At 46.5% G+C, this 27,593-nt stretch overlaps 1 protein-coding gene and 1 long non-coding RNA gene across 2 annotated transcripts; one reads left to right on the top strand and one right to left on the bottom strand.

Annotated features, from left to right (window-relative positions):
• Positions 1-209: 209 nt before the first annotated feature.
• Positions 210-11,668, bottom strand: LOC147119452 (uncharacterized). The gene is made up of 2 exons (XR_015078034.1): positions 10,101-11,668; positions 210-2,195 (listed from the first exon to the last, which is right to left on the bottom strand). It is a non-coding gene; the product is annotated as an uncharacterized LOC147119452 (long non-coding RNA).
• A 3,458-nt stretch (positions 11,669-15,126) lies between these two features.
• On the top strand, positions 15,127-19,409 carry LOC147119453 (uncharacterized). The gene is made up of 2 exons (XM_085985020.1): positions 15,127-15,207; positions 16,688-19,409. The coding sequence occupies exon 2, from the start codon at positions 16,797-16,799 to the stop codon at positions 18,936-18,938; it is 2,142 nt and encodes a 713-aa protein (XP_085841146.1). The 5' UTR covers positions 15,127-15,207; positions 16,688-16,796; the 3' UTR covers positions 18,939-19,409.
• Positions 19,410-27,593: the final 8,184 nt, after the last annotated feature.

Below are 27,593 nucleotides of genomic sequence, written 5' to 3' on the forward strand. Positions count from 1 at the left end.
AGATCCCCTCTCATTCTTCTAAACTCCAGTGAGTATAAGCGCAATCGACCCAATCTCTCCTCATACGTCATTCCTGCTATCCCAGGTATCAGTCTGGTGAATCTTCGCTGCACTCCCTCCATGGCAAGAACATCCTTCCTCAGATAAGGCGATTAAAACTGCACACAATACTTGTGGAGGAAATTAACTATCAGATGGAGACTTCGAGGTTCGCTTTAGGAATTTATTACGTGATATCACGGAGAGTCTGCAGCAGTCCCTACTGCTCACCAGCACTCTAAATTACTATTGTACAGCACTCATAGTTATACAGCAAGGTAAGCAACTTCATGTGATTAGCTTACATTACATTTCAACATATGGTTTCATAGGTTCCATTGTTCTCAAAATGTGAACATGTTAATCTGTTTCTTATCACCAGATGTCCTAAGCCAAAAGGTCAGCTTGACTTTATTATGGCAGTCAGCAGTTCTTTTAGTTTTAACTAGTTTAGTGTCCTTTGTACAATTAGTAAAGTGGTCAAGTATCCCAGCATGCCTTAATGTTTAATACGTTTTCTCCCACAATTCCCTCCTTGTTGATCTTTACTGATCAACACTGCTTTACGGCATTGTATTCAGTTCGTTTTCATAGGGAGGATAATATCCCTTTGGGAAAGGACGCATTTTTAGACAATCTTCTTCATCATAGTCATCCTGGTTTGCTCTTTCTTTCCTGTCTCTCTAGTACTTTCGTAGCTCTTTTTACAGATGCTACTGATTCTACTGTTTGCGCTAACAGACATCTCACTCTTATCCACATTATACAAATTAATATAAATAAAACTCCTGTCACTACACAAAATATAACCATCGGGTGAACAAACAATTCCAACACTGCGGATGCTTTAGGTGACCATCCTTTAAACACATTAAGAGTTTAAACAAGGACAATCAAAAGGTCAGCAGGACAGAAATGTCTTCAGACAAAGTTAGTTAATTATATTCTGTCAGGAGGTTTTGTTTGAATCTTGTTACCAAAAAAATGATTTGCTCACTCATGTCTGATTATCATATTTATACAGTGAAGAACACAAGTTCAATATGATCATGTATAAAGAGAAACGAGATTGACCTTTAACAGAATTGTTTTCATTCTTTGGCCAGATGTCATTAGCAGTGCGGTTACCCAATAGTTCTGCAATGTATTGTTCTGGCAGGTTGTGATGAACTTAATTGCAATAGGTCAGAAGATTACGTTAGTTGCTGCTAACTCGTTTTTAGTCCACAGGCAATGGTACAAAAATACATTTGATGTCAAGTATCCCATCATGCACTAGTAAGGGCAAAATCATATTTCCACATTCCTTCCTTTTGTCCTTATCAAGGACAACCTAGTCTAGCAAGATTGCATTTAACCTTTCCTTCTCCATCAAATAGGTCCTTGAGCTGTACCTGCATCATTACTTTAACTGGTTCTGCATAATAACTGTGGCCAACGCTTGGTCCTCTACTCTTACTCTTATCCAGGCACCATGAGCTTACTGGTCTCCCTATCCCAGATGTATTGGTGAGGACCAGGGAGGGGAGCTGTCTAGCATGGTCATACTTAGGCTGATACCATCCTTTGAGGGTGTCCAAATCGTACCCTGCCGAGGTCCAATGCCTTTGCCAGTCTTCATCTACTATAATCTTTTTGGGGCCATTTAACTCATACTTGGTAATACTCCCATTTTGGCGTAAAATCCATTCCATCGTCTCTGATTCATTGAAGGGGATAGGTCTTAATGGAATTCCCCCTTTACTATGTATGGGAACATGGGCACAAACCCAACAGCTGGAAGCACTTACCGTTGTTGCGTACGTGTGTGCCATATACAAAAATGTGTTTATATACAATTCGGGCATTGCAGGTATTATAAGTGTCCCAAGGAAACATAGTCCTAATGTCCAGTTCCATTTACTGATGGGGTTGGTGATTCCTTTTCCTTGTTTTCTGGAGCTCTTTTGCAGTGGGAGGCGTGGATCCATGTTGGTCTCTCTTTCACCTTTACAGCAGTATTCGTTGCTAGGAGTACTTGGCACGGACCTTCGAATCTGGGTTGGAGACCGTTCTTTCTCTTGAATACTTTCACGTATACGTTGTCTCCTGGTTCTAGGTTATGGCACCTTCCTTCAACTGGTTCAACCTGGGCTTGCTTGACCTGTTGGTGGAAACTGGAAATACACTTAGTTAAGGCAATGCAATAATTCAACATATGTTCATCCATCTTGTGAATGTCCATCTGCTTGTCAGTGAAGGGTGCAGAAAATGGCAGTCTCTGAGGTCGTCCCATGACGACTTCACGTGGTGACAATCCCGTCGTTCTGTTTGTTGCTGATCGCCTTACCATCAATGCCAAGGGTAAAAGTTCGACCCATTTAAGTCCTGTCTTGCTGCAGAGTTTGGAAAGTTTATTTTTCAGCATACCATTATATATATATAATATATATATATTTTTTTTTTTACCAGTCCCGCTGACTGTGGATGATAGCTGCAGTGGAAGTGTTGGTTGATCTGTAAAGCCTTACACATTCTCGCGCAACTGTCCCAGTAAAATGTGATCCATTGTCACTTGAAAGTTGTGCAGGTATACCAAATCGTGGTACAAGTTCTTTTAACAAACATTTTGCAACAGTAACTGCATCATTTTTTTTTTTTTTACATGGAAAGGCTTCAATCCATCGTGAAAACACATCTACAATAACTAATACATACTTAAATCCTAAACATACTGGTAATTCAATAAAATCCATCTGTAAATGTACAAAGGGTCCTGTTGGATTTGGGTGGGAGGCAGCCTGTACCTTTTCCGTTTTACCTGGGTTCATTGTTTGGCAGGTAATGCATTGTTCACTAATTTGTTTTGTAATTGTCAATGCCTGGTGAATACCAAGTTTGTGTGATATAGTCTGCCATCCCCCCTTTGCCTGCATGTGAACATGTGGACACATCGGGCAAGCCATGGGAGTATTGACTTGGGAGCCACCATGCGGCCGTCATGGTAGACCCATACTCCTTCAGGTGTTTTAAAACAAGAATCATTCACCCAAGCTAACACTTCGTCCGGACTGGCCTGTAATTGATGGGCCAAAACGTCATCAATTGTGGGTGGGGGATTGTCTGGATCTTGATTTCTAAGAACATATGCAGACACTTGTGACCCTGTATCAGATAGAGCAGCAGCCTTAGCTGCTCGATCTGCCCTATCATTGCCCAAAGAAGCCTGGTCTTGATTGCCTGTATGTGCTTTGCATTTAATAACAGCAATTTTTGTAGGACATTGGAGAGCCTTTAAAGGGTTATCAATTTGTTCAGCATTTTTTAACTGTAGATCCTGATGAAGTCAGGAATCCTCTAAGTTTCCAAATTTGACCATAATCATGAGTGACTCCAAATGCATACCGAGAGTCAGTATAAATATTCACTGATTTTCCTGTAGCTAAAATACATGCTCTTGTAAGGGCAAACAGTTCTGCTTGTTGTGCTGAAAAGAAAGATGGTAGTGAGCATACTTCGATAATGGAATGATCATCGGAAATGGCATATGCACTTTTTGGCGAGCCCTTTTCGTCTCTGAGGGCTGATCCATCCACATAAAATATAAAATCGCTATTGTCCAGAGGAGTTTCTACAATGTCTATACGAGGCTTAGTGATAAGCTGAGTCACTGATTCACAATGCCTCTTGGGTAGGTGATGCAATTAGCAGGTCGTCTACGTACTGTATGAGGGTTGACCCATCGGTTAAGACAATGTCCTGTAAATCATGTTTGAGGCACTGCGAAAAGATAGTTGAGCTTTCTGTATAGCCTTGTGACAGCCTGGTCCATGTGTATTGGGTTCCTTTGAACGTGAAGGCAAACAGGAACTGGGAATCTTGGTGAATAGGAATGCTGAAGAAGGCTGAGCAGAGATCAATGATCGTATAATACCTTGAATTAGGAGGTATACTGGTCAGGATAGTGGCTGGGTTTGGGACCACCGGGTAGGCAGGGAGAACAGACTCGTTAACTGCTCTTGGGCCTTGAACCAACCCTGACTTATTCTCCACGCCTGTTGAACTGCAGCTTTTGATAGGCGTAGGACCATCTGTCCTAGATCAGAAGATTTGAATTAATGTGCCACTGCTAGTGTACAGTGTGGCTTAGAGTCTTATACCCTGAATAATTCCCATGCTGTTTGGGTCAACAAGATTGGTGACGCTATTCCTTCTTGCCCAATTAAAATTCTTCGGATTTTAAATAAATATTTCCGATGCAGAAAGGGCTTGTAATTAATTGCCACTTCTAGATCTTCTCCCGTTTTGTCATAATAGGCTGTACAGTGCAATTTATCATGCCAATGTCCCAAATTAAACTGCTTCTGGTATTCTGATACTGATCTTGTGACATACTGCAATGCTCCCACAGCCATCAGTAATTGTTTACTGAGGTTGTCATCATGATTAGTCCAACAATACAAAATAGGAGAATTGTGGACCTGCAATGGGTACATCCCGCATCTGTCAGTTGGAACATGTACCTTCAGTCCTTTTTCCGTACATGATATCACTGCTTTCATTTTACACAACAAATCTCTTCCTAATAAGTTGATGGGAACATCTTCAGATAATAAGAATGCATGCTGTCCATGAAAGTCTTTTATCTGTACATCCAATGGAGTGGGCCATACCATAGTCTGGGTTGTTCCTGAAAGTCCTACACATTTGACACTCTGATTGGTACAAGGTGCTCCTACTGCATATTGTTTAGTCAAGACTGAATTAGTTGCTCCAGTGTCTACCAAAAATGGAACTTGTGTTCCATTCATATTTAAATTTATAAATGGCTCTTCTTTAGAATTTAATGATACTGCAGGCAATTGTACCACAGCTTGTTGTTCCTGGGCAATGTCTGGGGTGGGCTCTAAGTAACGTCATGCTGAACAGTTTGGATTTTGTCCAAACTCTTCGTTTGGGCCACTTTGATTTCCCCAGGGATTGCTAGTTGTCCAATTAGTCTGTGGACGAGTGTGAACCTGGGCTTGGGTATTTCTGTTTCCAGATAAATTTTGTGGGCCCTGCCAACCCTGATTTTGTTTAACTTTTTGTTGTTTATTCCATTCCTGATTAATCTCATCCCTCTTTTTATTATGTTTACTAACTTCTATACTTCGTTCGCGTCGCCTCTCTGCTTCCTTTTTCCAATCTGAGAAGGCTGACCAATTTACTTTTCCTTTTCTAGTTGGGTCCCTTTGTTTTTATGAGGCATTCCTCTAGACAGGTAATTCTGTCTATGTTAAAGGTGCCATCTGGTGGAAATGAGTATTTCCCATTTCGGGTCCCTCTGGACCACCTTGGCAGGTCATTGATTGAAACTTGACCGCAGTTTTGAAAAATATAACAAGCAGGAGAGAGGTAAAAAGTAATCAGAGTGTGATGTCACCAGGGAGGAGGTAAGTGATTGGTTGGTGAGTATTTCTCTTTTTTAAACTTTAACTCTGTAGTTTATAGTTACTAGGGTCTTTTCTGGTGTAGCAGGGACTGTTGGTAGACTATACAAGCGCCTTCGAGATATTTTTAATTGGTGATAGCAAATTAATTTAAATTAAGTAAAGGGAAGGTCATGCCAGGTGAGCACAGCCCCGTGATATGCTCCTCTTGCTCTATGTGGGAATTCAGGGACACTGCCGGTGCCCCTGATGACCACGTGTGCCAGAGATGCATCCATCTGCAGCTACTAGCAGACCGCATTGAGGCGCTGGAGCTGCGGGTGGATGGGTTGTAGAGCATTCACGATGCTGAGAGGTTCGTGGATAACACGTTTAGTGAGTTGGTCACACTGCAGGGAAGGGCTGCACAGGAAGATAGGAAATGGGTGACCACCAGGAGGAGCAATAGAAGCAGGCAGGTAGTGCAGGAGACCCCTGTGACCATTCCCCTCTCAAACAGGTATGCCGCTTTGGATACTGTTGAGGGGGATGACTCACCAGGGGAAGGCAGCAGCAGCCAACTTCCTGGCACTGGGGTGCTCCTGCTGCCCAGGAAGGGGGGAAAAAGAGTGGGAGAGCAATAGTGGTAGGGGATTCTATAGTAAGGGGAACAGATAGGCGTTTCTGTGGCCGTAGACGTGAATCCAGGATGGTTTGTTGCCTCCCTGGTGCCAGGGTCAAGGATATCACTGAGCGGCTGCAGGGCATTCTGGAGGGGGAGGTTGAACAGTCAGAGGTCGTGGTCCACATTGGTACCAACGACATAGGTAAAAAGAGGGATGAGGTCCTGCAGCAAGAATTTAGGGAGCTAGGTGAAGGATTAAAGAGCAGGACCTCAAAGGTTGTAATCTCTGGATTACTCCCGGTGCCACGTGCTAGTGAGTATAGGAATGGGAAGATAGAACAGATGAATGCGTGGCTAAAGGGATGGTGCAGGGGGGAGGGCTTTAGTTTCCTGGATCACTGGGTCTGCTTCTGGGAAAGGTGGGACTTGTACAAGTCGGACGGCTTACACCTGAACCAGAGGGGAACCAATATCCTAGCGGGGAGGTTTGCTAGCACTGCTGGGGGGGGTTTAAACTAACTTGGCAGGGGGATGGGGTACAGAGTGGAGCTATAGCAGGGGGTGATTTACAGCCAAAGACAGAGAAAAAAACAAGGCAGAGCAAATATGTGAAGGCAAAAGGGAATATGGCAGGGCTGGAAGGCATTTATTTTAATGCAAGGAGTCTTGCAAATAAGGTGGACGAACTGAAGTTGTTGTTGAACACATGGGAGTACGATATTGTTGCTATCACGGAGACATGGTTGAGGGAGGGTCAGGACTGGCAGCTCAATATTCCGGGGTATAGAATCCTCAGGCGAGACAGAGGGGGGTGTAAAAGGGGAGGGGGTGTTGCAATATTAATTAAGGAGTCAATTACTGCTGTAAGGAGGGATGATATATTAGCGGGTTCCTCTAATGAGGCCATATGGGTAGAACTTAAAAACAAAAAGGGGGCAAGCACTTTGCTGGGAGTGTACTATAGGCCCCCAAACAGTCAGGGGGAGATAGAGGAACAGATATGTCGGCAAATCTCAGAAAAGTGCGAAAATAATAGGGTAATAATAGTGGGGGATTTCAACTTCCCCAATATAAATTGGGATAGTCAGAGTGTGAAAGGCTTAGAGGGTGCAGAATTCTTAAAGTGCATCCAGGAGAGCTTTTTGAGCCAACATGTAGAAAGTTCTACAAGAGAGGGGGCGATACTGGACCTAATTCTGGGGAATGTAGCCAGGCAAGTGGTGGAAGTGTCAGTAGGAGAGCATTTTGGCGACAGTGACCATAATTCGGTGAGATTTAAGGTGGTCATGGAAAAAGACAAAGACGGCCCGGAAATAAGGGTTCTAAATTGGGGGAAGGCCGATTTTAATATGATAAGGCAGGATCTGGCCAAAGTGGACTGGGAGCAGCTACTTATAGGAAAATCCACATCAAGACAGTGGGAGACTTTCAGAAGGGAAATAGAGAGAGTACAACGCCAACATGTTCCTGTAAAGGTCAAGGGTGGGACCAACAAGCAAAGGGAACCTCGGATGACAAGGGATATACAAAAATGCATTAGAAATAAAAGGGGGGCTTTTGGCAGTTACAAAAGACTAAAGACGGAAGAAGCCCTAGAGGAGTATAAAAAGTGCAGGGGCATACTTAAAAAAGAAATTAGGAGGGCGAGGAGGGGCCATGAAATAACACTGGCGAGCAAAATAAAGGAAAATCCTAAGATGTTTTATAAGTATATTAAGGGCAAGAGGATAACCAGGGAAAGGGTAGGGCCCATTAGGGACCAAAGTGGCAATCTGTGTGTAGAGCCAGATGATGTAGGCGGGGTTTTAAATGAATTTTTTGCATCTGTGTTCACTATGGAGAGAGACGATGCAGACATAGAAATTGGGCAAGGGGACTGTGACATACTTGAACATATTAGCATCGAGAGGGAGGAGGTGCTAGCGGTTTTAGCAGGCCAAAAAGTGGATAAATCCCCAGGCCCGGACGAGATGTATCCCAGGCTGCTGTGGGAGGCAAAGGAGGAGATTGCAGGGGCTCTGACACAAATTTTCAGAACCTCTCTGGCCACAGGGGATGTACCAGAGGACTGGAGAACAGCTAATGTAGTACCATTATACAAGAAGGGTAGCAGGGATAAACCAGGGAATTACAGGCCAGTGAGCCTAACATCTGTGGTAGGGAAATTATTGGAAAAAATTCTGAGGGACAAAATTAGTCTCCACTTGGAGAGGCAAGGATTAATCGGGGATAGTCAGCATGGCTTTGTCAAGGGTAAATCATGTCTGACAAATCTGATTGAATTTTTCGAGGGGGTGACTAGGGGGGTGGATGAGGGAAATGCTGTGGATGTGGTTTACATGGACTTCAGTAAAGCTTTTGACAAAGTCCCGCATAGGAGACTGGTCAAGAAGGTAAGAGCCCATGGGATCCAGGGTGCCTTGGCGCGTTGGATCCTAAACTGGCTGAATGGCAGGAGGCAGAGGGTGATGGTCGAAGGATGCTTTTGTGACTGGAAGCCTGTGTCCAGTGGGGTACCTCAGGGATCGGTGCTGGGTCCCTTGTTGTTTGTGATCTACATAAATGATTTGGATGAGAATGTAAAAGGTATGATCAGTAAGTTCGCAGATGACACGAAAATTGGCGGGGTGGTAAATTGCGAGGAGGAAAGCCTCAGGCTACAGGACGATATAAACGGGTTGGTCAGATGGGCGGAAAAGTGGCAAATGGAATTTAACCCTGAAAAGTGCGAGGTGATGCATTTTGGACGGACAAATAAGGCAAGGGAATACACAATGAGTGGTAGGACCCTAGGAAGTACAGAGGGTCAGAGGGACCTTGGTGTACATGTACATAGATCTCTGAAGGCAGCGGAACAGGTAGATAAGGTGGTTAAAAAGGCATATGGGATACTTGCCTTCATTAGCCGAGGCATAGAATATAAGAGCAGGGTGGTTATGATGGAGCTGTACAAAACGCTGGTGAGGCCACAGCTGGAGTACTGTGTGCAGTTCTGGTCGCCTCACTATAGGAAGGATGTGATTGCTTTGGAGAGGGTGCAGAGAAGATTCACCAGGATGTCACCTGGGATGGAGCGCTTCAGCTATGAAGAAAGACTAAACAGGCTGGGGTTGTTTTCCTTGGAGCAAAGAAGGCTGAGGGGGGACCTGATTGAGGTGTACAAAATGATGAGGGGCATAGATAGGGTAGATAAAGAGGAACTTTTCCCCTTAGTAGGGGGGTCAATAACAAGGGGGCATAGATTCAGGGTAAGGGGCAGGAGGTTTAGAGGGGATTTGAGGAGGAACTTTTTCACCCAGAGGGTGGTTGGAATCTGGAACTCACTGCCTGAAAGGGTGGTAGAGGCAGGAACCCTCACAACATTCAAGAAGCATTTGGATGAGCACTTGAAGTGCCATTGCATACAAGGCTATGGACCAAATGCTGGAAAATGGGATTAGACAGGACAGGGATGGATGGGCGGCGCGGACACGATGGGCCGAATGGCCTCTTTCTGTGCTGTAAAACTCTATGACTCTATGACAGGGGTGCCTTTCTCTGGGATTTTACCAGATTTGGCACCCTTTTTTTTTACTTAATTGGGACTTTCCTGTTGGTTAGTCTCAACTAGGCGTAATTTCTCTGGATCGCAATAACCTGTTTCCCCTTTGCGATTTTGCAACCAAGTTGCTGTAAGAGATGAAAAGAAACACATACTAACAATAACAAGACTAATAATAACTAACGCGACAGACCACACAGGTAAACAAATTAGGTAACTCATTAAAATCTTATACTATATACTGAACAATAGACAATTCTCAGTCTGTGTTATTCGCCACTGCAGAACTGAGTCCTTATACTTTAATGAAATCTCTGAAGGTCTCCTGCCTTCTGCCGCAAGACTCTCTCTCCAGCTTCTTAATCTCCGGGGGACCCACCCCCTATTATCTCTGAAGGTCTCCTGCCTTCTGCCGCAAGACTCTCTCTCCGGCTTCTTAATCTCCGGAGGACCCACCCCCACTGCAGTATCAAACTTCTAGCGCTTTTCCTTTTACCCTTGGTACCTTTCTTAGTCCGGGATCACCCGACTTTACTGTGTCTTATCTGGACGGTCTATTTCAGGGCTCAGGTTTCCGAAATCGTCTCCTTTTCTTTTATTACAGTATCGGCTGGCGATCCCGGTAGAACGATGGGATCTCCTACCTTTTTTCGATGTTGCATGAGCTTTTTTATTCTGTCATTCGTTCTTTTACATATCTTGATTTTACCATTTGCAGCCTCCTGTTTTACCTTGCCTCGGGCTCCTTTCTTGGCAGGCTCGGACGAATCCGCTCGACTGCCGTTATTTCCCATCTTCTCCTTACTCCTGTAACTTAGTTTTAAACTTACTGGTTATACAACCACGGGTTATTTTATATACACAAAATACAATGAGTGCTCACCGGTTTTTCCGTCCGCGAATCCTGAAGTCAACCCTTTATTCTCTTTGTAGCTACTTAATTCGGTGCCATAGTCTTTTCTCTCTTCTCAGCAGTCTTGCCTCAGCCTGACGGGCTTCTTGGCTCAGCATGAGTCACCGGCCGTCCCCCTTTCAGCTGGGAGGCACCGGGCACTTTCCTTTTATTTTTAGGAGAGTCCCTTTTTAAATTTCCTTTGTCTAATTGGAGCCTAAGCGGGCCAAGTGATATACAAGGTCGACGCTATACCCAACTTAGACCTTCTTAGTTCTTTTAGATCCCGTTGTTAGGGATCCTGCCAGACTACGCCAAATTCTGTGGAGGAAATTAACTATCAGACGGAGACTTCGAGGTTCGCTTTAGGAATTTATTACGTGATATCACGGAGAGTCTGCAGCAGTCCCTACTGCTCACCAGCACTCTAAATTACTATTGTACAGCGCTCATAGTTATACAGCAAGGTAAACAACTTCATGTGATTAGCTTACATTACATTTCAACATATGGTTTCATAGGTTCCATTGTTCTCAAAATGTGAACATGTTAATCTGTTTCTTATCACCAGATGTCCTAAGCCAAAAGGTCAGCTTGACTTTATTATGGCAGTCAGCAGTTCTTTTAGTTTTAACTAGTTTAGTGTCCTTTGTGCAATTAGTAAAGTGGTCAAGTATCCCAGCATGCCTTAATATTTAATACGTTTTCTCCCACAATACTCAAGGTGTCGTCTCACTAAGGCCCTGTACAACTGTAGCAAGACATCCTTGTTCCTGTACTCGAATCCTCTCGCTACGAAGGCCAACATACCATTTGCCTTCTTAACCGCCTGCTGCACCTGCATGCTTACCTTCAGTGACTGGTGCACAAGGACACCCAGGTCTGGTTGCACTTCCCCTTCTCCCAATCTATTGCCATTTAGATTATAATCTGCCTTCCTGTTATGTTGATTGAAGGATAAATATTGACCAGGACACCGGGGATAACTCCCCTGCTCTTCTTCGAAATAGTGCCATGGGATATTTTACATCCACCTGAGAGCGCAAACGGGGCCTCAGTTTAACGGCTCCAGAATATTAAATTCCAGCCCAGTTATAGGGGTTATTAACATCAGCAGAAACAAACCCCAACTGTCAGAATGAACACGGTTCAGTCCTGGATGTGATTAACAGCAGCAATAACAGCAGAATCCAACCTCTGCAGTCACATGTGAACTCGCTGGTGTCTCAGCAGGTTGGATGAATCAGTGAATCTCTTCCCACACACAGAAAAAGTGAACAGCCTCCCCCCAGTGTGAACATGCTGGTGTTTCAGTAGTTGGGATGAATGGGCGAATCCTTTCCCACACATGGAGCAGGTGAATGGCTTCTCCCCAGTGTGAACTCGCTGGTGTGTCAGCAGATCCTTTTTGCTTTTAAAGCACTTCTTGCAGTCAGAACATTTAAAAGGTCTCTCATCAGTGTGAACAAGCTGGTGTTTAGTAAGCTGGGAGGACTGAGTGAATCCCTTCCCACACACGGAGCAGGTGAACGGCTTTTCCCCAGTGTGGGTGCGCTGGTGTACAGTGAGGTCAGATGATCGCCTGAACCCAGTCCCTCAGTGAGAGCACCTGAACGGTCTCTCATCAGTGTGAACATGTTGATGACACGTCAGTTCCCTGGAACTTTTATAGCACTTCGCACAGTCCGGGCATTTAAAAGGTCTCTTGTCAGTGTGAACTCGCCGGTGTTTCAGCAGGGCAGAGGAATGAGTGCATCCCTTCCCACTCGGGGCAGGTGATCAGTGTCTCCCCGGTGTGACTGCGTCGATGAATATCCAGCTCAAACGGGTAACTGAATCCTTTCCCACAGTCTCCACATTTACACTGTTTCTCCCCAGTGTGACTGCGCTTGTGTCTCGACAGGCCAGATGATCGACTGAAGCCTTGTCCACATTGAGAACACGTGTATGGTTTCTCCCCGCTGTGAACGGTGCTTTTTGCTTCCATGCTCAAATCTGATGATATTCAGGTCCCAATGAATCAAGTGACTCTGTCAGATCTTGATGTGATGTTTTGTTTGAGTTTCCCGTCTTCAAATCCTCCCCTTCTAATACCCTGTAAAATGAATTTAAAACAGGAAAAAGGGAGTGTGAGAGAGAACACACAAAAACACAAAGGCAAGTTGTGAAATTGAGCTCAATGAATCTGGTCATTTGTGGGGTCGGCACCAGAAAAAAGTGACCATGAAAGCTGCCGGATTGTCGTAAAATCCCAACTGGTTCACTGATGTCCTTCAGGGAAGGGAACCTGCCACCTGGTCTGGGCCTACACAAGACTCTGGCTTCTATGGGAGGAGAGAGAGAGAGGTGGGATGGCGAGGGGTCGAAGGAGAGAGACTTTATACATCTGCAGCTCGACAACAACTTTGACCAAAGCTCCCAAACCTGCGACCTACAGTTTGTAGAAGGACAAGGGAAGCAGGTACATGGGAACACAATCACCACCAAGTTCCCCTCCCAGTCACTCACCATCCTGACTTGGACAAATATCACCGTTCGTTGCTGAGTCAAAATCTGGTAACTCCTGGCATTGTGGGAGTATCTTCACCACACGGACTGCAGTGGTTCAAGAAGAAGGCCCACCATCACCTTCTCAACAGGACACTGGGGATTGGCAATATATGCTGGCCTTGCTAGCGATGCCCATATCCCAAGAATTAATTTTAAAAATCTGTATGTAGAATGGATTAAAAGCCTTTACAGAAATAATTGTTCCTAAAACAATGCTCTTTTACACTGTACGAACAGTGTCTGCTTAGCAACCTAATCTCCCCCAGAATCCACCTCCCTTGACAGTCTCACATTGGAAATTGTTGGGTCCTCCTGGGCTCAGAAGTACTGGGTGTTAAACCCAGCAGCTTCTCCTCCATCTCCACTCCAGCTCAAACTGAAGCAACAAAAAGACCTACACAGGCGGCCAGGAACCGACTTCCGTCAGCCTGCAATAAAACTCTTCCCGACAGCTGTTGACTAATGGCGGCCGCAGCACCCACAATTCCCCATGCCCCAGAAACTGCTCTGATTCTGAATGAGTTTTTTGATGAGGTAACAGAGAGGGTTGATGAGGGCAATGCGCTTAATGTGGTGTACATGGATTTCCAAAAGGCGTTTGACAAAGTGCCACATAATAGGCTTGCCAGCAAAGTTGAAGCCCATGGAATAAAAGGGACAGTGGCAGCATGGATACGAAATTGGCTAAGTGACAGAAAACAGAGAATAGTGGTGAACGGTTGTTTTTCGGACTGGAGGAAGGTACACAGTGGTGTTCCCCAGGTGTCGGTACTAGGATCACTGCTTTACTTGATATATATTAATGACTTAGACTTGGGTGTACAGGACACAATTTCAAAATTTGCAGATGACACAAAACTTGGAAGTATAGTGAACAGTGAGGAGGATAGTGATAGACTTCAAGAAGACATAGACAGGCTGGTGGAATGGGCGGACACATGGCAGATAAAATTTAACGCAGAAAAGTGTGAAGTGATACATTTTGGTAGGAAGAACGAGGAGAGATAATATAAACTAAAGGGTACAATTCTAAAGTGGGTGCATGAACAGAGAGACCTGGGGGTATGTGTGCACAAATCGTTGAAGGTGGCAGGGCAGGTTGAGAAAGGGTTAAAAAAGCATATAGGATCCTGGGCTTTATAAATAGAGGCATAGAGTCAAAAAGCAAGAAAATTATGATGAACCTTTATAAAACACTGGTTCGGCCTCTGCTGGAGTATTGTGTCCAATTCTGGGCACCGCACTTTATGAAGGATGTGAAGGCCTTAGAGATGGTGCAGAAAAGATTGACAAGAATGGTTCCAGTGATAAGGGATGAGGGACTTCAGTTACGTGGATAGACTGGAGAAGCTGGGGTTGTTCTCCTTAGAGCAGAGAAGGTTGGGAGGAGATTTGATGGAGGTGTTCAAAATCATGAGGGTTCTGGACAGAGTAGATAGAGGGAAACTGTTCCCACTGGCGGAAGGGTCGAGAACCAGAGGACACAGATTTAAGGGGATTGGCAGAAGAACCAAAGGCGACATGAGGAAAAACTTTTTTACGCAGCGAGTGGTTAGGATCTGGAATGCACTGCCTGAAAGGGTGGTGGAGGCAGATTCAATCACAGCTTTCAAAAGGGAATTGGATAAGTACCTGAAGTAAAGAAATGTGCAGGGTTACGGGGAAAGGGCGGGGGAGTGGGACTAGCTGAAGTGGTCTTGCAGAGAGCTGGCACGGGCTCGACGGGCCGAATGGCCTCCTTCTGTGCTGTAACCATTCTATGATTCTATAAAATATTAGAAAGTTTGCGCCAGAGAAGCACGGGGTTTATCTGCTTTTATTGAATTTAAAAAGTCTCTATTAAAACCTGAGCCAGTGTGTTGTGAGACAAAGAGCCTTGTGTCCAATAAGGGGAATAAAGGCCCACAGCCTCCCCTGGCCCCGAACAACGGACTGGAGAAACTCGCTGCCCTGCGGATCAGACAATCAGCCGGCGCTAGTCCCGCCCCTCGGGCTCCCCGATTGGTTGGAGGACCCGCCGCCGGCTCGCGCCTCCAGTCCCGCCCCACTCGCTCCCTATTGGTCGGAAGCTCCCGTCAATCAGGCCGTGGGCCCGGATCACGTGTCCCCGAGGAGCTCACGTCAGCCGTCCAATTGACGCCGCTCGGTCCGGGTCCTCGCCGACTCTCAGGTTTTTCTATTTCTCTTTATTCGTTCCCGATCCACCCCTCCCCCCAACCCCGCGCGATTCTCCGCCCAACTCACTTTGCGTCACCGATCGCGACTCTAACCGACACCAAGGCCTTTCCCCGGAATGGCCCGCGCCGACTCTGTCCAACAGGATCGGAATGCGCAAGCGCAGCTCCGAGTGGGGGAGGGGGGTTGGTGTCCTCTGAGCATGCGCGGTTATTACCCGTGGTGACCGGGAGGGATCGTTGTGCCGGACTCGGCCTAAACCGCCACCCCGTGTACGCATGCGCGGACTCTCGGCTGTCAATCAACCAACAGCCAGAAGAGGTCGCTGGTGAGGCCAGTGAAGAAAGAAAGATTTGCATTTATATAGCGCCTTTCACCACCACCGGACGTCCCAAAGCGCTTTACAGTCAATGAAGTACTTTTGAAATGTAGTCACTCTTGTAATGTAGGAAATGCGGAAGTCAATAATCGCACAGCAAGCTCCCACAAACAGCAATGTGATAATGACCAGATATATCTTTTTGTTATGTTAATTGAGGGATACACATTGGCTAGGACACCGGGGATAACTCCCCTGCTCTTTCCCACATTATAACAGTGACTACACTCCAAAAGCACCTCGTTGGTTGTAAAGCACTTCAAGACAGCTGCTGGCCATGAAAGCACTGTATAAATGCAAGCCTATCTTTCTCAAAATAGCGTCATGGGATCTTTTACATCCACCTGAGAGAGCAGACAGGGCCTCAGTTTAATGTCTCATCCGAAAGACGGCACCTCCGACAATGCAGCACTCCCTCAGCACTGCACTGGAGTGTCAGCCTAGATTTTTGTGTTCAAGTTTCTGGAGTGGAACTTGAACCCACAACTTTCTGAATCAGAGGCGAGAGTGCTACCCACTGAGCCACAGCTGACACTAAAGAACAAGCAGTTCTGACGAAAGGTCATTGACCTGAAACGTTAACTCTGTTTCTCTTTCCACAGATGCTGCCTGACCTGCTGAGTATTTCCAGCATTTTCTGTTTTTATTAAAGAAACGTGGGAGTGATTGCTGACAGGAAGAATGTTGGGTCGTCCTGCGCATGCGCACCTCCCTGGCGGCTGAGGCGAAACACCGACTCGCCCCCACCTGAGCCACGCACGCGTACCAGATGTTGCAGCTCCGCATGCGCGCCCGGTGTTCCAACCGCGGGGTTTTGTGCGCTGAGCATGTGCGTTGCGGACCGATTGGGACGGGCGATTGTGGAGCAGGAGGGAGAGCGCGGGGGCCATGAGCACATGCGCGGGACTCAGAGTCAACAGAGCGCTTTCTGCAGCGCCGGGGGCTTGTGGGTATTACAGCTGCCATTACTGCTGATCCTTTCAACCAACCTGTGCAGCAGCTGGGGCCTGAAAATCAGCTTCACTGCCCCTAGGTTCGGAAAGGGGAAAATTAAACAACAGTTTGCCTCTGATCCTTTTCTGATCTCAATTTACAGGATTATAGAAGTGGAGCAGTTACAGGTGGAAAGCTCAGACCAAACATCACATCAAGATCTGACAGAGTCGCTCAATTCATCAGGACCTGAATATCATTGGCCTTTGCACATGGAAGGAGAAAGCAGCGATCGCAGCGATGACAAACCGCACACGTGTTTGGTGTGTGGACGCGGATTCAGCCGATCGCCTGACCTGGCGAGACACGTACACCGTCACACCGGGGAGAAACCAGGTAAAGGTGGGGACGGCGGGAAGGGATTCAGTTTCCCGTCTGCATTGGAAGTTCAACAGCGCAGTCACACCAGGGATAGTCCATTCACCTGCTCTGTGTGTGGAAAGGGATTTGTTTGTTCATCCCACCTGCAAACACACCAGCGAGTTCACACTGGGGAGAGACAATTTCAATGTTCTGACTGTGGGAAGAGCTTTAAAAGCTTCGGGGATCTGAAGAAACACCAGCGAGCTCACACTGATGTGAGACCATTTCAGTGTTCTGACTGTGGGAAAAGCTTTAAAAGCCCCCAGGATCTGAAGGGACACCAGCTTGTTCACACTGATGAGAGACCATTTCAGTGTTCTGACTGTGGGAAGAGCTTTAAAAGCCCCGGGGAACTGAAGGGACACCAGCGAGTTCACACTGATGAGAGACCATTTCAGTGTCCTAACTGTGGGAAGAGCTTTAAAAGCCCCGGGAAACTGAAGCAACACCAGCAAGCTCACACTGATGAGAGGCCGTTTAACTGTCCTTACTGTGGTAAAAGCTTTAAAAGCTCCGGGCAGCTGAAGGGACACGAGCTTGTTCACACTGATGAGAGACCATTTCAATGTTCTGACTGTGGGAAGAGCTTTAAAAGCCCCTGGGAACTGAAGCGACACCAGCTTGTTCACACTGAGGAGAGACCGTTTCAATGTCCTAGCTGTGGGAAGAGCTTTAAAAGCCCCCAAGTTCTGAAGGGACACCAGCGAGCTCACACTGATGAGAGACCACTTAACTGTCCTGACTGTGGGAAGAGCTTTAAAAGCCCCGGGGAACTGAAGCGACACCAGCTTGTTCACACTGGGGAGAGACCATTTCAGTGTTCTGACTGTGGGAAGAGCTTGAAAAGCCGCGGGGAACTGAAGCGACACCAGCAAGCTCACACTGATGAGAGACCGTTTAACTGTCCTGACTGTGGGAAGAGCTTTAAAAGCTCCGGGGTTCTGAAGCAACACCAGCTTGTTCACACTGATGAGAGGCCGTTTAACTGTCCTGACTGTGGTAAGAGCTTTAAAAGCTCCGGGGATCTGAAGGGACACCAGCTTGTTCACACTAACGAGAGACCCTTTAAATGTTCTGAGTGTGGTAAGAGTTTTAAAAGCCCCCGGGAGCTCAAGCAACACCAGCGAGTTCACACTGGGGAGAGGCGGTTCATCTGCTCTGAATGTGGGAAGGGATTCACTGAATCATCCACCCTGCAGACACACCAGCGAGTGCACACTGACGAGAGACCCTTTAAATGTTCTGACTGTGGGAAGAGCTTTAAAAGCTCCGGGGAGGTGAAGAGACACCAACACCTACACACTGGGGAGAGGCCATTCACCTGCTCTGTGTGTGGGAAGGGATTCACTCAGTCATCCCACCTGCTGGCACATCAGCGAGTTCACACTGGAGAGAGACCATTCACCTGCTCCATGTGTGGGAAGGGATTCACTGTGTCATCCCACCTGCTGGTACATCAGCGAGTTCACACTGGAGAGAGACCATTCACCTGCTCCATGTGTGGGAAGGGATTCACTGATTCATCCAACCTGCTGGCACATCAGCGAGTTCACACTGGAGAGAGACCATTCACCTGCTCCGTGTGTGGGAAGGAATTCACTCAGTCATCCAACCTGCTGGTACACCAGCGAGTTCACACTGTTGAGAGACCGTTTAACTGTTCTGACTGTGAAAAGATCTTTAAAAGCTCCAGGGATCTAAAGCGACACCAGCTTGTTCACAGTGATGAGAGACCATTTCAGTGTCCTAACTGTGGGAAGAGCTTTAAAAGCGCCAGGGAACTGAAGGGACACCAGCTTGTTCACACTGATGAGAGACCATTTAAATGTTCTGACTGTGGGAAGAGCTTTAAAAGCTCCGGGGAACTGAAGCATCACCAGCGAGTTCACACTGATGAGAGATCCTTTAAATGTTCTGACTGTGGGAACAGCTTTAAAAGTTTGAAGAGCCTTAAGAGACACCGGCGTGTTCACACTGATCATCGAATCTAACAGCACAGAAGGAGGTGAGTCGGCCCATCGTGTCTGTGCCAGCTCTTTGAAAGAGCTGTCCAATTTAGTCCCAAACCCCAGCTTTATCCCCAGAACTCTGCAAACTAGTCCTCTTCAAGTACATGTCCAATTACCGTTTGAAAGTTCCTGTGGAACCTGATTCCAGCATCCTTTCAGATGGTGTGTTCCAGATCTTAACAACCCTCTGTGTGAAAACAATTCTCATTTCCCTCTAGTTCTTTTAGCAACTATTTTAAATCTGTGACCTTTGGTTACCGACCCACTTGCCAGAGTGAACAGTTTCTCCCTACTTGCTCGATCAAAACCTCTCATCATTTTGAATAACTCTATTAGGTCTCCTCTTAACCTTCTCTGCTCTAAGGGGAACAATCCCAGCTTCTCCAATCTCTCCACATAACTGAAGTCCCTCATCCCTGGTACCATCCTGGTCAACCTCCTCTGCACCCTCTCCAAGGCCTTGACATCCTTCCTAAAGTGTGGTGCCCAGAACTGTACACAAGACTCCAGCTGAGGCCAAAACCCTGCAGCTGTACAAAACCCTGGTTAGACCACACCTGGAGTACTGTGAGCAGTTCTGGGCACCACACCTTAGGAAGGATATATTGGCCTTGGAGGGAGTGCAGTGTACGTTTACCAGAATGATACCCGGACTTCAAGGGTTAAGTTACGGGGAGAGATACACAAATTAGGGTTGTATTCCCTAGAATTTAGAAGGTTAAGGTGTGATCTGATCGAAGTTTTCAGGATATTAAGGGGAACAGATAGGGCAAATAGAGAGAAACTATTTCTGCTGGTTGGGGATTCTAGGACTAGGGGACATATCCTAAAAATTAGAGCCAGACCTTTCAGGAGTGAAATTAGGAAACACTTCTACACACAAAGGGTGGTAGAAGTTTGGAACTCTCTTCCGCAAACGGCAATTGATGCGAGATCAATTGTTAATTTTAAATCTGAGATTGATAGGTTTTTGTTACCCAAAGGTATTAAGGGATATGTGCCAAAGGCGGGTGTATGGAGTTAGGTCACAGATCAGCCATGATCTCATTGAATGGCGGAACAGGCTTGAGGGGCTGAATGGCCTCCCCCTGTCCTATGTTCCTAACTAGTGATTTGTAAAGGTTTAGTGTAACTTCCCTGTTTTTGTATTCAATGGCCCTATTTACAAAGCCAAGTATCCCATACGCTTTCTGAACCGCCTCACCAACTTGCCGCGGCACTTTCAAAGATTTGTGAATATGGACCCCCAGGTCCCTCTGCTCTTGCACCCCCTCAAAATAGTCCCATTTAGATTATACGGCCTCTCCCTGTTGTTTCTCCCAAAGTGCATCACTTCACACTTATCCTCATTTAATTTAATCTGCCTTGTGTCTGCTCATTTCACAGTCTGTCTCTGCCCTCCTGAAGTCTGCTACTACTATGCTTACTACGTTGCCAAGTTTTGTATCATCCATAAACTTTGAAATTTTACACCTATACGTAAGTCCAGGTCAGTTATATATAACAAGAAAAGCAGTGGTCCTAATCCCGACCCCTGGGGGAGCCCACTGCATACTTCCCTCCAGTCAGAAAAACATCCCTCAGCACTGCTCACTGCCTCCTCTCCCTTAGCCAATTATATACCCAAATTACCATCAGCCCTTTAATTCCCTGTGCTTCTATTTTCCGAGTAAGTCTCTTGTGTGGTACTTTATCAAATGCCTTTAGAAAGTCCATGTATACAACATCTGCTGCACTACCTTCATCAACCCTCTGTTACTTCATCAAAGAACTCAATCAGGTTAGTCAGACATGATTTACCTTTAACAAATCCATACTGGCTGCCCCTTATTAACCCATGCTTCTCCAAGTGAGAATTAATTTTGTCCTTGACAATGGTCTCTAGTCGTTCACCCATCATTGACATTAGACTGATTGGCCTGTAGTTACCAGGTTTATCCCTCTCCCCTTTTTTAAACAGGGGTGTGACATTTGCCATCCTCCAGTCTTCTGGCACCACTCCCATATATCTGAGGGAGATTGAAAGATTGTGGTCAGAGCTTCTGCTATCTCCACCCTAGCTTCCCTCAGCAATCTAGGATGCATCCCATCTGGACCGGGTGACTTGTTAACTTTGAGTGATGACAACCTATTTAGCACCTCCTTTCTATCTATTTTTATCCTATCCAATTTCTCTACTCCCCCCTTTACTGCGACATTAACTTCATCCTCTTCTTTTGTGAAGACAGATGCTAAGTACTCATTCAGTACCTCAGCCACGCCCTCTGCCTCCGTATGATGAGCTCCTATTTGGTCCCTAATCGGCCCCACCATTCCTTTAACTATCCTTTTACTTTTCAGATGTTTATAGAAGATTTTTGGGTTCTCTTTTATGTTACCTGCTAATCTTTTCTCATATTGTCTCTTTGCGCTTCTTATATCCTGTTTCAATTTCCCCCGCACTCTCTGGATTCTGCCTGGTTTTTCACTGTATTCTGTACCTGGCATTTGTCATAAACCTCCTTTTTCTGTTTTATTCTAACCTCGATATCCTTTGTCATCGGGAGCTCGAGCTTTGGACGCTCCATCTTTCCTCCTTATGGGAATATGTTTGGTTTGTACCCGAACTATCTCAGCCCTGAAGGCCTGCCATTGGTCATTCACTGTTTTCCTGGACAATCTTTGTTTCTAGTCCACCTGTGCTCGATCCCTTCTCAAATCACTGAAATTGGCTCTCTTCCAGCTGGGTATTTTCACCATTGATTTTATTTTGTCCCTTTCCATAACTACTTTAAACCTAATGATATTGTGATCACTGTTAACCAGATCCCTCCTGCCCCAGAACCGATGAGAGACCCTTTAAATGTTCTGACTGTGCAAAGAGGTTTCAGAGGTCATCCAACCTGCTGAGTCAAAGGAAGATGTTTTAGAAAGGCTGGTGACACTAAAAGTTCGCAGCCATCTCAGAGTAGTGTCCCTTTAATTACAATCTTGCAAAACAGGGAAAATTACTGTCCCTTTTACTACCACAAATCCCTGTGTGGAGGAGAGGGGGAGATACAGTCTGTCCCAGTAACTGTCGCAGAACAGAATTTACGACCCTGTCCCATAAGGGCTTGACCCTCCCCCACTCCCTGCTTTTCCTCAAGTGTCTCATCCTTAAAATTCTCATCCTTGTTTTCAAATCCCTCCGTGGCCTCGCCCCTCCCTATCTCTGTAATCTCTTCTAGCTCCACAACCCCCGCCACCACCCCCCCCCCCGAGATATCTGTGCTCCTCTAATTCCGGCCTCTTGAGCATCCCCGATTTTAAGCGCTCCACCATTGGTGGCCGTGCCTTCAGTTGCCTGGGCCCTAAGCTCTGGAATTCCTTCCCTAAACCTCTCCATCTCTCTACCTCTCCTTCTTTAAGATTCTCCTTAAAACCTACCTCTTTGACCAAGCTTTTGGTCATCTGCCTGAATATCTCCTTATGTGGCTCGGTGTCAAATTTTGTTTTATAACGATCCTGTGAAGATCCTTGGGACATTTTACTACATTAAAGGCGCTTTATAAATACAAGTGATTGTTGTTGTTTCCTGAAACTAATAATAAATTCCCCAGAGGGAAAGAAACTTGTAGTTTTACTCCCAAATATTAAAAAGTTTGTTCTACAGAAGCACGGGGTTTATCTGCTTTTATTCATGAATTTTAAAAGTCTCTGTTGAAACCTGAACCAGTGTGTTGTGAGACAAAGAGCCTTGTGTCAAATAAGGGGAATAAAGGCCCACAGCCTCCCCTGGCCCCGGGCCCTGAACAAGGGACTGGAGAAACTCGCTGCCCTGCGGATCAGACAATCAGCTGGTGCTAGTCCCACCCCTCGGGCTCCCCGATTGGTTGGAGGACCCACCGCCGGCTCGCTCCTCCAGCCCCGCCCCGCTCGCTCCCTATTGGTCGGAAGCTCCCGTCAATCAGGCCGTGGGCCCGGGTCACGTGTCCCTCACCGACTTTACAAATGTAAGAAGTCACACAACACCTTTATTTGAAATCACAAGCTTTCGGAGCGCTGCTCCTTCGTCAGGTGAAGTGAAGAGATGCATATAGGCACAGCATATATAGTCAGAGAATACAAAATGTTGGAGTCCATTATTAAGGAAACAGTAACAGAGCATTTGGATAAACATAATTTAATAGGACAGAGTCAGCATGGTATTATGAAGGGGAAGTCATGTTTGACAAATTTGCTTGAATTCTTTGAGGACGTAACATACAGGGTGGATAAAGGGGAACCAGTGGATGTGGTGTATTTGGCCTTCTAAAAGGCATTTTACAAGGTTCCACACAAAAGATTACTGATCAAGATAAAAAAATCACGGGATTGGGGGTAATATACTGGCATGGGTGGATGATTGGCTATCTAACAGAAAACAGAGAGTTGGGATAAATGGTTCGTTCTCGGGCTGGCAATCAGTAACTAGTGGTGTTCCGCAGGGGTCAGTGCTGGGACCCCAACTCTTTACAATCTATATTAACGATTTGGAGGAGGGGACCGAGTGCAACATATCCAAGTTTGCCGACGATACAAAGATGGGAGGGAAAGCAGTGAGTGAGGAGGACATAAAAAACCTGCAAAAGGACATAGACAGGCTAAGTGAGTGGGCAGAGATTTGGCAGATGGAATATAATATTGTAAAGTGAGGTTATGCACTTTGGCAGAAAAAATCAAAGAGCAAGTTATTATCTAAATGGAGAGAAACTGCAAAGTGCTGCAGTACAAAGGGATCTGGGGTCCTGGTGCATGAAACACAAAAAAGTTAGTATGCAGGTGCAGCAGGTGATCAGGAAGGCCAATGGAATCTTGGCTTTTATTGCAAGGGGGATGGAGTATAAAAACAGGGAAGTCTTGCTGCAGTTATACAGGGTATTGGTGAGGCCACACCTGGAATACTGCGTGCAGTTTTGGTTTCCATATTTAAGAAAAGATATACTTGCTCTTGAGGCAGTTCAGAGAAGGTTCACTCGGTTGATTCTGGAGATGAGGGGATTGACGTATGAGGAAAGGTTGAGTAGGTTGGGCCTCTACTCATTGGAGTTCAGAAGAATGAGAGGCGATCTTATCGAAACATATAAGATTGTGAGGGGCTTGATCGGGTGGATGCGGTGAGGATGTTTCCACTGATGGGTGAGACTAGAACTAGGGGACATAATCTTAGAATAAGGGGCTGCCCTTTCATAACTGAGATGAGGAGGAACTTCTTCACTCAGAGGGTAGTAAATCTATGGAATTTGCTACCCCAGAGAGCTGTGGAAGCTGCAACATTAAATAAATTTAAAATGGAGATAGATAGTTTCCTAGCAGATAAGGGAATTAGGGGTTACGGGGAGAGGGCAGGGAAGTGGACATGAGTCTAGATTCAGATCAGCCATGATCCTATTGAATGGCGGAGCAGGCCCGAGGGGCCGTATGGCCTACTCCTGCTCCTACTTTTTATGTTCTTATTACAGGTAATCTTTCTAACTGCCCTTTATCACACCTCGGCAGAGAGATAATCACAGCAATCAAAGTGTGAATGGTGTCCAAACAGGTCAGTCAGGAAAACATTACATCAAAGAACAATGAGGTGGGGTCACAAGGGGTCAAATGTTGCAGATGCTGGGGTCTGTGTGAAAAACAAACAAAAAACAATTTTTTTTTGCTGGGAATCACAGCAGGTGTGTAGAGAGAACAAGCCAATGACGACTTGAGTCTGGATGACTCGACGTCAGGTGGGGTTACATGTAGCGTGACATGAACCCAAGATCCCAGTTGAGGCTGTCCTCGTGAGTGCGGAACTTGGCTATCAGTTTCTGCTCGACGATTTTGCGTTGTCGTGTGTCTCGAAGGCCGCCTTGGAGAATGCTTACCCGAAGATCGGAGGCTGAATGTCCTAGACTGCTGAAGTGTTCCCCGACTGGGAGGGAGCACTCCTGCCTGGCGATTGTTGTGCGGTGTCCGTTCATCCGTTGTCGCAGTGTCTGCATGGTCTCGCCAATGTACCATGCTCCGGGGCATCCTTTCCTGCAACGTATGAGGTAGACAATGTTGGCCGAGTCACATGAGTATGTACCATGTACCTGGTGGGTGGTGTCCTCACGTGTGATGATGGTATCTGTATTGATGATCTGGCATGTCTTGCAGAGGTTGTCGTGGCAGGGTTGTGTGGTGTTGTGGTCGCTGTTCTCCTGAAAGCTGGGTAATTTGCTGCGAACGATGGTCTGTTTAAGGTTAGGCAGCTGTTTGAAGGTGAGTAGTGGAGGCGTGGGGATGGCCTTAGCGAGGTGTTCGTCGTCATCGATGCGCGGCCATCTTCTCTTCTGAGGCGGTCCCTGGGACTGAGGATGACGCACTTCCGCTAACTATGGGTTGTCAGGTGACTGATGAGCGCGGCACCAGGAAACCCGGACAGGAGAAACCACAACTGGATCGACACAGCAGAGCCGCCAATCCAGAGCCGGCTTGTATCAGGGTGGGCGCTGGATGCGGAAGTCGGTCCCTGGCCGCCTGTGTAGGCCTTTTTGTTGCTTCAGTTTGAGCTGGAGTGGAGATGGAGGAGAAGCTGCTGGGTTTAACCCCCAGTACTTCTGAGCCCAGGAGGACCCAACAATTTCCAATGTGAGACTGTCAAGGGAGGTGGATTCTGGGGGAGATTAGGTTGTTAAACAGATACTGTCCCTACAATGTAAAAGAATATTGTTTTAGGAACAAGTATTTCTGTAGAGGCTTTTAATCTATTTTACATCTACAGATTTTTAAAATTAATTCTTGGGATGTGGGCATCGCTGGTAAGGCCAGTATCTATTACCCATCCCTAGTTGCCCATTGAAAAGGTGGTAGTGAGCCGCCTCCTTGAACCACTGCAGTCTGTGTGGTGAAGGTGCTCCCACAGTGCTGTTTGGGACAGAGTTCCAGGATTGTGACCCAGTGACAATGAAGGAATGACGATATATGTCTAAGTCAGGATGGTGTGTGACTTGCAGATGATGGTGTTCCCATGCACCTGCTGCTCTTTTCCTTCTAGGCAGTAGAAGTCATGGGACAGGTAGGGTGGCAGGTTCCCTTCCATAAGAACACAAGAATTAGGAGCAGGAGTGGGCCATACGGCCCCTCGAGCCTGCTCCGCCATTCAATAAGATCATGGCTGATCTTCGACCTTAACTTGACTTTCCCGCCTGATCCCCATATCCCTGAGGGACATTAGTGAACCTATTCTGCCCTCGCAACGCGTGGCTATGCAGAGCTAGACAGATAGCGAACAACTTGATATCTTCCCGTAAAATCACAAGGCTTGACTTTTCTTGTAACGCTTTATTGAAAGATTCTTATTGTAAAACTGAAATACAACACAGAAATGGAAGCACACATTAGTACACAAACGCATAACTGATATGTATACACAAATTTAGGTACGCCTGAGCAACACAGTACATTTGGCAAACTGGAAGGCATTCTCTTTAAATTAGCCCTGTACATAGTGTATCAAAATGCAGCTACTAGTTAACCAGCTAGACAGAGAAAAGTTACAACTAAACATTTTCTACAACATACAGTGTACACTAATCATCTATAGCATTCTAAAATACTTACAGACAAATAATTTCCAAGACTCAAGCATGGGGACAATACAACTGCCCGGAGCCTGTGCTGCTGTAGGAGCACCGTGGTGTAGGTCTTGTCCCAGCGAGGACTCCACGAGGACTACGTTAGCAGTCCTGTGGGGAGCGTGATGACCTCATCACGCTCGGTCGCGTTGTCCGCGCTTGGGGCGTCACGTGATGCGCGTGGTCGCGTTTCTGGCCGTTGGGGCCGAAGTCGGGAGGGGCCGAAGTCGGGAGCGGGAGCTGGAGGCCAGGCTGAGCCGGTGCTTGCCGCGGGAGCGGAAGATCGCGTCGCTCCCGGCGGCTGATCGATGCGGCCGAAGACGCTAGGCCGGGCTGTGCCGGCGGCCTTTCTGGAGGGCTGAGTCGGGCCGGCAGCCGCCTCACGCACGTCACGTCGTACGTGACGTGACGTCAGCATGCTAAGGCGCGTCTTAAAGGGGCAATGGCCCTAAAAGGTAAGTTAAAGGGGCAACGGCCCTAACAGGTAAGTTATACATATATAAGTAGGTTATGTACATACAGTAAGGTTAAGTTAGAGGGAGAGACAGCACACTCCCCGCTTGGTACAATTCCATTTGTACCACTACAGATACAAAATAAACCTGAAGAAAACGTCCTTTGGCAGCGACATACTCAGAGTCCGTTCTCTAGGTTTCTTCGGAAAGGAGGACTACGATCTCTGAGACTGGCCTCAGAAACACTTTGACAGGCCCCTCCTTGACAATCTTCACCTCCACCTTGCGGACCCTCTTGTCCCTGGTCGGCAGAGTTTTGACAACCAGTCCCACTGGCCATTCATTTCTGCGTGCTTGGCTGTCTTTCAGCAAGACAACATCTCTCACTTTGACATTTGGCTTGTCTTCTGTCCATTTCCTACGGCTCTGTAGGGTGGACAAATACTCTCCTCTTTGCTTGGGGAATGTCTGTCCCTCTTCAAGACATTTGAATTCCTCCTTGAAGGATGCTGCTACATGAATGAGTCGGGCTGTGGTTCGGCAGAGTGTTCTCCAGCTTGAGAATCGCTCGAAGCGTTGTGAGCCCA

The sequence above is a fragment of the Somniosus microcephalus genome, chromosome 4 (assembly GCF_052327205.1).
Source record: "Somniosus microcephalus isolate GS21.2 chromosome 4, FLI_Smic_1.0, whole genome shotgun sequence".
Classification (NCBI taxonomy): Eukaryota; Metazoa; Chordata; class Chondrichthyes; order Squaliformes; family Somniosidae; genus Somniosus; species Somniosus microcephalus.